Source organism: Saccostrea cucullata, unplaced genomic scaffold (assembly GCF_032062105.1).
Source record: "Saccostrea cucullata isolate Sc308-1 unplaced genomic scaffold, CSIRO_AGI_Scuc_v1 ctg498, whole genome shotgun sequence".
Taxonomy (NCBI): domain Eukaryota; kingdom Metazoa; phylum Mollusca; class Bivalvia; order Ostreida; family Ostreidae; genus Saccostrea; species Saccostrea cuccullata.
In genome coordinates, this window is record NW_026923078.1 from 7,734 (window position 1) to 20,188 (window position 12,455).

Consider the following 12,455-nt stretch of genomic DNA (forward strand, 5'->3'; position numbering starts at 1 on the left):
ATTTTATCATAAAGGTATACTATTTTCTTTGTTAAAATAAAAAGATGAATCGTTTCTTCCAAAAAATATGAATTACGACATTTTCACACAAAGACTTTTTACGATATTGCCTGATATGCATGTCGGAATTGTAAAATCCGTTCAAGGTAGCTCAGTCGGTAGAGCGCCCGCTCCGTGATCGGGAGGTCGTGAGTTCGTATCACGGCCACGACTGACCCAGTCGATAAAATGGGTAGCAACTGTTCCTTCGCCATGCGCTCGGCACTTTGAAGTGAAAGTTGCGGGTCCTTCGGATGAGACCTTAAAACCCGAGACCCCGTGTCAGCGGCAGGCGTTGGCACGATAAAGATCCCTCACTGCTCAATGGCCCTGAGTGCTGAGTAAAAGTCAAAATTTGAAGCCCTTCACCGACATACGGTGACGTCTCCATATAAGTGAAAAAATTCTCGAGAGGGACGTTAAACAATATACAATCAATCAATCAATCGGAATTGTAAAAAATACGACAAGAAAAACGGGGTGGCACTTACATTGTGCGCCTTCATAATTTTTCATGCGAAATAAATTTCAATGGGTTTGCCCTCATTTTAAAGATACAGGTCATATAAATTGAATACATGTTGATTCCGAATGTGATTTGACATTTTTGATTCTTTTTAGCGCATACTTGGAGTAGAACAAGAATGTCTGAAAATAATCTATTTTTAGTATCTTACACTGTTTTTGTACAAGCACTGTGTAAAAATAAGCATATAAAGGTATTTTTTTAATACCTAAAAATTAAGAGCAAGTGGTCAAGAAAGAAATGTCAAAGTTTTGAAAATTTCACACAAAGCCTTTTCAGCCATAGGTCCCCCCTTAAAATGACAATTTAAAGTTTATCAAATAAGCTAAGTAGTGTCATTTACAATTGAATTACATATGTATGACTTCAAATAATTCAAATAAAATAAAATAATCTTAAAACAAGCGTTAACAATAAGAAATAAAGAAGAAGTAAAAAGCACTTCAGTGAACTTTTATTTTTTTATTCAAATATACATCCTCCTATTAAACAGCTACTTCAGTTTGAGATAAATCATCTTAAAACTAAATTAGTTCCCATACCTCTAAAAAGGATATGAACAAGTGTGTTAGAAAGACGAATACACACAAGTCCTCAAATGCGTCAAACTGAGTTTTAAATTCGGTAAGAGGTATGATAAATTGGTAATTATGAAAAAAAGGAAAAACCTTATAATCATATTCTTTTGTGTTTTATCTGCTAAAAAACCTGACTGCAAATTCACGTTAGGGACATTCTTACATGTAGCCAAAACATTTAATCATTTTTAATATGGGTTTATTTTTCATGTCAATTACACCTTTTATTCGCTTATCCGTGATTTTGCTGTACAACATTGAACAACTACCACCTGGTGAGTCATACTTTTAAAAAACTTTGCTAGTTATTAATTCTGCAGCTCTATTATAGATGAGAGATTTATTAATTAGTAATATTTATTTACATTGTGCATAAAATATGTGAAGATAACGAACGGAAATCAAGCTCAGATTCCATTAAAGAATACAAAATTGGACCAAAACACGGATTGACAATAAATCAGATATGGGAACAAGTGTCTTGGAGATGTGAGCATCCCTTGCCGACTATCAAAGCCGTCATGTGCTCTTTCTTATGATCATTAAAAATCAGTCGAAATTCAGTGTGTATATAATAGCCTTACAATAAGTATGAAAAATGTCCGTAAGCACTAGGTCTTCACTTTATGATGTAACTCATTTGAGATATTTACCATTAGAATTGTTTTCAGTTCAAATTGTACTTCACATGTTAAGCACCATCAATTAAATCGATTGTGTTAATCTATATAATTATGAGATCTGCATATTATTTTTCCATATATAAGATGTAATTAAATGCACTGTTGCTGCCTTCTGGTATTTGAAGATGTTCATCTTACAATCCTTTTTATTTTTAGCTTCCAGTACAGTAGAGATTGTAAGCTGCAATGGCAAAGCGAGATTAGGATCTGTGATCTACTTTAATTACCAGAAAATGGACATGGAGTGCAACTGTTTGATTAAACCTCAATTTTCGGGGACATTACAGTTTGCATCCGATGCTATTAAATTCAAATGCCATATGAAAGTCGATATTTTCGACCACAAAAGGCCCAATCATTTGGTAAATCTCCCTTGTGGAAATGGTAGAACATCAGTAACTTTTAATGTTACTTACGACGATACCTTTCAGCTGATATCCCAACCTGTCAACTTGACAACTGGAACGTTTCATCAACCTATCTACGTTTTTGAGGGTCTTTAAATTCAAATGTCGATACTTGTTTAAAAGAAACAAAGTGAAAATTACTCTTTTTTTCACATACAGTTCATTTAAAAAGCTTTCAAATTTCAAGTTATATTTTAATTTACTTCTTTCAGAGGCCACATTTAACGGAACTATTTCTGTGTCTTGTGGAATTCAGAAATCGTCCACTAGCATAACAGTCTTGAAGGATGAACTTATCAATACTTCAACTGCTACCAATTCAGCAGATAAAAGATGTATTAATTCAAGTAGGTTCATGTTTATGTATTAAAACACTGACGAATGCTTCCACGAATTTATTTTTCATAAAATAATTAACTCTGACTGAAAAAATATTCATTTACTGCATATATCAAATCGTACTGGGTAAAAACATTAAGCTTCAAGTCGGTTTTAATTCTTTTGTGTAGCCTTTGAGCATAAATACTTCTGACAATTTGCACATAAAAGCATATATCTTATTTTTATATTAACAAATATGTTGGACTACAGAGTGTGATGAGATTCCAAATTCCGACGATCACGCCGAAGTCCGATGGTTTGACACGCCAAAGTCCGATAATGCGGAAAGTAATAATCTTTTATACGTCACAGTATTACTGCGCCAATTTTTATGCGATGCTGTGCCATGAGAAGGTCGGATAGTCTTTATAAGAAACAAATATCAAATGCAAATACTTATCCTCATCTCTTTGATGTAACAAATGTAAACTAACTGCCGTATAATGTGTAATTTTTACTGCTGTAAATTTTTACGAATTTTGGTCAAGAAAGGGTGCTTTAAATTTTTACGCGCTAATTTTTTTACAAATTGAACATGTCCGTAAAAATTAAAATCATCAGATGTAAAATTCCAGATCACTGATTGTCAGCACTTTCATACAAATAAATTGTCTGGACAACCCGATGAGAACAAAATATTAACGTATACTGTGATAACGATTCATTTAATCATAATATGTTCATTTACCTTTATAAACCATGTGCCTTTCATTTATTCTAGAAAATATACATTGCGAAATACACCATGTGCTAGTCTTGACTTCATATTATGATTTAGTATACAGTGTATCTAAAAAGTCGAAGTCTTTATTCGAAACACGTAAAACAGGAAAAAAGGTCACTGATATAATATTTTACATAAAATTGAATAGTTCAAGTTAAAACTGGCTTTTTATTTTGAAAATATGCAAGAAAGTCACTGTGAAAAAAAATTAGTGAAAATAAATATGTTTTTATAAAACATGCATGCAGATTGCGCAAGTCAGTAACTCAGTAAGTTGTTTAATTTAATTCACTGCGTCATAAATCCCAGCTTCCCTGAAGCTGCTTGCGACAATATCTGGACGACCTATAAAATGTTCATACAGCTTTACGAGACATTTCAAATGTAAAGGTTTTACCACAGACAAAATCAGAGGAACGGGTTTGATTGTATTTGCAGATGTTGATTCGGAGCACTGTTCTAAAATCAAAGGTAGGGTTTCGATAAGGCTATTTTTTGGCCCATGATAAATTTCAAATTAATTCCTTTAGTTATGTCTAGTAATGTTTCCTCTGTCATATTTTATAATTTATTTGCAAAACCAACCTATACTAGTCACGTGACCAAGGGGTATCTAAAGGGTCCCTCTAAAAGCATCTAAGAGGGTTATGAAGATTTATTACTTGCAGAAGACTATTCATTGTGAAAAACCAAAGAAAGATTAACCATATATCATCAGAAAACACAGAACAGGGCTGAAGTAACACAAAAAGTTAACTAATTTGATATTTTTTGGAAAAAGAACTTCTGTAATTGTAGCCATAAAAATTCAATGGAAATTGTGTACGCTTTCTTATTAGACATCTTTGCTACCTATAATAACATAAAAAAGTTAATGAAAAGCAATCAGTTAAAAAAAACGTTAACAAAAGCTTTCAATATTAAGATATATCATATTTTGAGACAAATCATTTAAAATATAACTGTGCTTGCGACCCATACCTACATGTATTCCTACAAGTATAAAGTAGAAAAAAGATCTCTACGCATTATAAGTAAGTACATCGATTTAATAGTATTTCGTTTAGATTGACGCATAGGAAGTGTAAAAATCTCTTAGGCCACACCAATAAAAAATTTTGTTCGTCGGACCTGCGAGCTCGTATTTAAACAAAACTATACAAATAATATTAATATAAAATTTCCGAACAATGGAATTCTGTGCGGTCTTCTGTTCCATTTCCGCTCTATTTATCATACTTTCAATCGATTTACTCTTCAAATCAGAAAAAATATAAATGTCCGCTCATTTTTTTTTCACGTCCCGCCTAAAAATTTTGCGTACAACATAGTAATAATATTATTAATTAACCGCTTGACCGCTTGTACTTTTTTCATCAAATGTCCGACGAACAAGAAATTAGAATGGTGTGGCCTTATCAATAAATTGTATTGCAATACTAAAAATATTTTTTGCGATAAAAAAGAACTGATTCTGTAAGTGTACACTGTACACAGACATTAAAAATAATTTATATGTACTTTTTTATTTTATTTATAGATATTGGATGCAAGATCTGAGATGTGTCTTTTATCAAAATTCATTTTATATACATTAATTTGAATTCTTAAGATATATCCTTTGATTCCATGTCTGTAACGTACCCATTTTTGTGTGAAACGTATCTTAATTTTTTTTTAAAAATGTTTTAGTAATCTCATGTACATGTGCCCCTTTGAACTTGCACAAATGACCTTGGATCAAGGTGTAAAGTATTGATTCTTATGTTCCTCCGTAAAAAAAGATATGAACAGGACACGTTTGTACAGACAGATGGACGAGGTGATTCCTATACATACCCCCAAACTTTGTTTGTGGCGGGTATAATGATAAGACCACTGGTTATATTGGCAATAGATTTAGGACAGATCAAGGCACAAACTCATCAATATGTTGTAAAATTCAAATTCACATTAAGTTAAGTTAATTAAGTTGAAAGTAGCTGGTTACTAAAGGCACTGAGTTTTTGTATACAGAAAAAAAGTATGTTAAATCTGTGAAACGGCTACATACCCAAATCAAGAAACTTTGACCTTGATTTACATTAAATAATTAATATTATTTACTGTGAAACAATAATTCTGACCTTGGTCTTTATATATTGAATCTACCATCTTTAGTGTCAAAGTTTTTGGTTTTCCTCACAAACAGACACACAGGCATTTTATAATTTAATCAATTATTTCTCTTTCATGTTTGATATCATCGTATGATTTTAATACAGGCCGGTATAAAAGGACAAGCCAGCACTACTCATAAATAGTAAAACCCGCACCCTGATAGACTTTCATGAATCAATCTCACAATAAGATGTCATGCCTAAACGAAGAGTGTACTAAAATTTCAAGAATTTGCAATGAGTATTTCTGAGAAAACCGTGATGGAAATTGGTACATACAGACACACAGATAAACAGAAAGTTGACGTTGTATTCATACAAAAATAAATGTCACCTTTTGACGTGCAAAAAAAGTCCCAATCATCTACTATTAGTAGTTGCCGAAAATATGCGAAGAAAATTTGTTACAGACAGACACACAGACAGCTAGACAGAAACACAAGGGTAAAAAAGTATACAACTCTCCTTCAGAGCTAGGATGAAATTACTTGTAATATGTTTGATTGACTGGACAATGTTATAAATGTGTATGATTCACTTTAAGTGTGTGAATAAAATTAACCACAACTCAACAGATTGCAAAATTTGCAGTCATTAGTATTTAAGTGTGTGTTGCATTGCAAACCACAACCATATTTCAGTATAATGTTTCTGTACATATAAGTAATTAATTATCAAATTATGGTTTTGGTTCAGAATGCAACACATGGTGTACTAGAAGGTTAAACTTCATAACCCTCCAACATTTTCCCATATACTTAATGTTAAAGCGGTTGAGGGTATCATACTTTGATCGTTTATTCCAATATTACCCTAACTTTTTTCTCGCAAAAAAAATACACAGCACAAAATTAGACATGTTGAAAATAATGAAAGTAAGTTTAAAATTGTTGGCAATCTGATTTCATTTTTTGCAAAAAACATGGGAAAAAAACAGCCTTGTGGAAACCTCTCCTTTGTATACCATGACTGAAACTGTTTTTTCATGAAACCTTTTGCCAGTTTTTGAACGGACAGATCCATGGGTTGTAATTTGTCTGTGCAATTCGCAGGAAAAATAACTGGTATAATGGATTTCTCCTTCAAAAAATCCATTATTTCCTCGGAGATCTGCGCCCTAAATACGTCGAAAATACACAGTCTCAAGGTCATCTTTCACCTGCTCGATGTAAGGGAGGATGATCTTCTTTACAAGCCTAAATAAAGTAGGGAAGAACTTTTTTAATACCTAATATCACAATCATACATGTTTCATATTCAGTTCAGTAATATTTAATAGAACGTTTACCTGAGCCACATCTCGCCATTGGCCCAGTGATTAGGTGAGTGGGTGATATCCCACCCTTCAATAAGACTTTGGCGAATCTGGGGGTGAGATTTGTCTGTTGTTCCCTTATAGATAACTTGTGGCTTTAAGAAATGACCACTCAGTGTCCCTGCAAAAACGGCAGTTACTAGTATTTGACGCTTGTCTCCCAGCCCCGTAATTTCTACTTGTTTACTGCTCTCTTTCTCCATATTCCACTGCGATACTGGTATAATTGGGAGACCTGTACATGTAACAATTACTCTGTAAGTAACATATCGAAAAGCATGTGTCCTGTAAGAATTCTAATAATAGAGCAACTAGGTAATTGACGGTGTTTGTATAACTTAATAGCAAGTTAATTAAGAATCAGTACCTGTATGGTCCTAGTTGATTATCAATTGGTCTGGTATTTTGTGGTCCTCGACTGCCTTTTTAATGCAACAATGAAATGCTGTTTTCATTTCGTCATAATTTGTAATCTCAGGTTTAGCAGTGGAGCACCCGCGCCGTTTAACCAAACCCATTCTGTGCATAACAGACGCAGTCCAGTGCCTAGTAAGATCTATGTCCCCTCCGTGGTCTATGTGACGAGATTTGTCTTGGGACAGCAGCGCAGCATTCCCAATGGACAAGACAGTTGTAGTGTTGATTACCCCACCATTTGCTCGCGTAGCCAAAATGTAGTCTTAATCTTGTTGATCAATTTTATCTCCAAGAACAGTTTTCCTTCCACGTTTCAGGGGCGGGATTTCTAGGACAATACAATCTTTAGTAGTGTCAAGTTTCCTCTTTCGTTCATTTAATTTTTTGACATATTTATACCCCCCGCTTCACCCCCCGCTTCAAAAGCGGGAGGGTATATAGTAATCGTTAATTCCGTCCGTCCGTCCGTCTGTACGTCCGTCCGTCCGTCCGTCTATTACGCTTTGGGGTACCCATCTCTTATCCTCAACTCCCCTTAAACCACTGAGTGAAATTTAATGAAACTTTCACAGAATCTTTATTACATATTGCCATTGTGCACCTCCTATTTTATTTTTTGATCCGACAAATTTTTTGGGTTTCCCGGCCACCGCAAAACATGGGCTTTGCCATTATAATCATATTTGAGGCGGGGGGTATCATTTAGTGAGCTCATTGCTCACAGTACCTCTAGTTTGTCTTGAAATTACGCACGGTGCATTCTGAAATACCTGGGAAATCGGAGGAAAATTTCCTCAGAGCTTTTAGTGTTCCATTTTCACTCGCATATCTGCCAATAGCGTGATCGTTGTCACTAAATTTTATATATTTTCCTCGTTTTGGGGTTTTTTGGAGAAGTCGCAACTGTGGCAACAGATTTATTGACGGCTTTAATCACCTCCCGAGGAATTGTTTCACTTAGAGCTCCGTTCGGGTTCGGTATTGAAGATTCTGGTTTGAAAAAGCTTCGTATCCCCTCCATAGTTTTTGACACAATGGATCAAATCTAACAACTTAGTTCGTATGATTCAAAAAGTGTTCAAGACTGAATAAAAGGAATGTAAAGATCATACAATGTTGAAAATCTACGCACGTCGATTTTTTACTTCTGTGAAATTTTACGCGTTTAAATCTTACGGATTCATAAAACACGTAAAAATTAGTAAAAATTAGCAGCAAGTAAAAAATACCCGTTATACGGTATCTCTTGTTTGTGCTAAACTTACCCAAATCAGTCGAATAGTGTGCGAGGTCTTACCTTAAATCTCTTGGATGGCTTGGAAGAAAAACATAATCAGTGGAATAGTTCTTATATGTAACAATTGAGCGGTATGCAAGTACTTACTTTAATATCTATAGTGGGTACAAGCAATAGGCAAAATTAGTCAAATTGTTGTCGAGAAAAAATTCCTTATTGATGTTTTTTGAAAGAGGCAAATTAGCGTCACCGATTGAAGTCGGACTATTGAGAAATCATAAACGCCCCATCGGACCTTGGGGAATTAGAGCATCGCACTTTAGCGAATCGCATCTCGTTTAATTGAAACGAGATGCGATATGACATTGGTCTGACAATTGGACCATGACGTCCGTAAAGACCTTTAGCTATCGATGTTCGGCGCAGACCATCGTATTTTGGCGACTCCATCACCCTTTGACGTGACCATCGCATTTGGAGTCTTACATACCTAAATAATACTTTTTCTTTTATAAAATTTTATGACTCCTTCTTTAAAAGCTTAAGTTTATCATAACGAAAAAAGACAACTATTAAGACACTAGTCTACCTATCAGTAGAAAAAAAAATTAATACCATTTATCAGTTATATAAAATTGTAATCAATTCATTAAACCTTTAATTTCTTAATTCTGGTGAATTTTATTACTTACAAAAAATGCTTTTAAGCAATTAATACGCTTCATTTTACTATGATGCGCGAAGTATTTCACAATTGAAACCCTAGTAGGACCCTTAAATAAACATTCTGAAAATAAATTATGGAAAATATCGGTTTGATATTTTGCATTCAATTTCAGGTAAATATTTTACCTCCAGCCTATTTGTGGTTATTACATTAGCAGTTCTGGCTGTGGTATCTCTTTTATCAATAGTACTGAATATAGGTCTCTTCTACAGTTTACGAAAAAGGTAGAAAAATAAACTTAACCTTAGTTTAAATTCATTTTAACACTTTTAGACTCATGATTTCTTCCTATAATTTTAAAATGGAAGACGTTTGATATATGACTGATCAGTTAAAAAAATATACCATATAGGCTACATGTATAAATGTATGCAAAAAAATTGCAGGCAAGATAAAAAAAAAACGTTTCAGATTGTATGATTTTGTGACAATCAAATCATTCCTCATTTGTATATCTTTTTATAAATTTTAGAAAATGCAACCTCAAGAGTACTACACAAATGTATGCAAACCTGGATACCAGCAGTCAGTCACAAGAAGATCACAGATACGATTCATTGCAAAATCCAAATTACCTAACTTTATTTTGACGCAGCTTAAAATTTCTTACCCGTTTTCCCTATTTCCCTTTTTTTGTTTTGATAAACAAAGCATGAAAAAGAAATTTTGGATTCATTAAGTACGTGTTTGGCCCTTTCTTTAGTGTATTTTTTGTCCAGAATCTTAAAAGAAAAGAAAAAAACCTTCTGTCGCCTCATTGGCGTCGGAAGCAAATTGAAAGTTGGGGGGCTAGATGTAAAAAAAAATTTTTATACCTTCTCAAAAAACCTGACAAGCAATAAAAAAAAGAAAAGTAGTGTCAATGTCCCAAACTCAAAAATCCTATTTCGTGGGGGGGGGGGGGGGGGTGTATTCGAACTTGAGTACCAAATTTTTTTTCCATAGACCACCTTTTTCCAATTATTTACCTATATTGCGATGTGTCTGTGGAAAGTGGGAGGCTGAAGTTTTCGAAGCAATGTTCAATGTCTATACTATGTATATGCTTGGAAAAAAAGTGGGGGGCTAAGTCTATACTAAGTATATATTTGGGAAAAAAGTGGGGGGGCTTAGCCCCACTATTCCCCCCCCCCCGGTTCCGACGCCTATGCGCCTGTTGTAAAAAAGTAACACCCATCAAGCCACGAATCCTGTTTTCACTTAGATACAAAACTGACTTAGTGTTTCAGCGGTCTATTTACAGGCTAGCAAATACAAAATATTCCTACTAACGAATTATGATTAGTTATGTAAGTCCTCCATCATCAGCAATCCACCTATATACGAGGGGTTATCAAAAAGTTCGTAGACTGAGGCTATAAAATTGGAACTATGTAGTCTGTCCCTTTAAATTCTAAAGTAAAATAAAACAACATTGTTTTTCAATGTCCGCCTCTTCCACCTCATACACTTATTTTGATGAAATTCCCTTGAGCTGAGTAAAGACAAAACCCTGCCTTGCTTAATTAATGACTTTACATTGCATGAACAGTGGCTTTCAATGAATATAATATTCCAAATAAATATCTACATTCGGAGAGATCCTCGCTTGATTATGCCAGCATATTTTGCTTTTGGGAGTTCAATATCAACAACACATTATCAACTTCATTTTTTGACGTGATTGATTATTTCATACCTTGACTACAAATCGACATTAACTATACATTCTTCTCAGTTTCTCTCCGAATCTATTTTGACATTAAAATACAAGTGCTCTGAATTCATATTATTTCTTTCTAGCCAGTTTAAACATTTCTTAGATGTATACCAGTTTTTTAGGGGGCAAAACCTTTTAGAATGTTGGAAAAGGAAACATTCCCCCTTTTGACGTCATTTTCAAGGCTTTACTTGTTTGGACACTTCATGTAAAATTTACGACAAAATTTTATAGAACTTCCAAAATGAAGTAAAAATTTCATATCTCATGGAACAATTGTGTCCTAACAAACACCTGAATTAATGGGATTTTTGGATGTCAAATGATCATCTCAAAAGAGTTTTTCTCAGTCACTCGTAGGTCGCAAAAACGTCATTTTGGAGGTTGCGCCGACTGGACATACCTTTGCTTACAAAAACATTACTAATTTATTGAAAATTGAAATTTATGATTTATGGTTTATTCTTTAGATAGAAAAGATTATGCTGAATAGATATTTCAAACTTCACTAATGTAACAAAAGCAGTTTTAATTCTATGGCGCTAGTTCACAAACTTTCTGATAACCCCTTTTATCTTGAGATATGTATATTCATTTTATTCGCTTTTTTGTATATTGTAATAATTGTTATTGTTGTAAATTTTTTTTAAGTTTAGAACCGGTGAGGGAACTTCCCAAGTCATGCCATGTTTATATAATAAACATAGATAAAAGTTGTCTTTCTAAATAAATATGCAGGAATTCTACAATTATTTAAATGTATCTGAATATAAATATGACAGCACATGATCTGGTTCACTATTTCCTAACTTTTGTTTGGAGATCTCCTGAACACCTGTGTGTTTTATATTCTATAATTGGGTGTTCTTTGAATATTTCTTAGAGTTTGGGTTCCCTTGATAGAGTGTGCCAGTATTTCAGTAATTTCATTTTGATATTGCATATGTATTTTGTACTTTGTAGCCATGACCAGTGGTATATCGGAATTATTGTTTACTTTCTTGTTTTAATGTAAATGGTATCCTTTGTAATTTTCAGAACATTATTCATTGAACAGTTTATCTGATGTCATTATATCCTTTTTTCAATAGAATAATTTTTAGCTTCTCGATAGCATTTTAAAGAAATTTGAGTCGCTTGTATTGCATAAATGATGAATTATTTCGCCTTAGATGATTACAATATAAACTTGAAGATTAGTTCGATTATAGATTAAATAATTAATTTGATTTACCCGATGTCAAATAGGACAATTTTATTGATAAAATCTCCCTTGACGCCTCTGGTATTTTAATGAAAATCTGACAACACGACACCACTGGCCTGTGTACTAGAGGGAATTTATCTTAAAAATGAAAAATAATACATTGTCACCACTTATGAAATGGAATATCAGCTGCAATCCTTATCTTTAAAATAAGGATATTGATATTTTCTTTCAAGTCTTTGGAAGGAAAAAAACTGATGTTCTGAAGAAGGAATTCATTCAAGAATCCATCAATTTTTTTAAGGTAAAAATTGAAGTTGGATTTAGCCCGAAACGAGCTGAATGTTCGGATGAAT

The 12,455-nt window shown here is 33.6% G+C and overlaps 1 protein-coding gene across 2 annotated transcripts; it reads left to right on the forward strand.

Annotated features, from left to right (window-relative positions):
* The first annotated feature begins 1,272 nt into the window (after window positions 1-1,272).
* On the forward strand, window positions 1,273-10,602 carry LOC134263107 (uncharacterized). 2 transcript variants are annotated; one of them, XM_062745419.1, is made up of 5 exons: window positions 1,273-1,418; window positions 1,983-2,321; window positions 2,446-2,580; window positions 9,306-9,417; window positions 9,666-10,602. In XM_062745419.1, exons 1-5 carry the CDS (start codon window positions 1,337-1,339, stop codon window positions 9,781-9,783), a joined length of 786 nt encoding a protein of 261 aa, XP_062601403.1. In that variant the 5' UTR covers window positions 1,273-1,336; the 3' UTR covers window positions 9,784-10,602. The 2 variants fall into 2 exon arrangements, with proteins under 2 accessions (XP_062601403.1, XP_062601404.1); XM_062745420.1 differs by lacking the exon at window positions 9,306-9,417.
* Window positions 10,603-12,455: the final 1,853 nt, after the last annotated feature.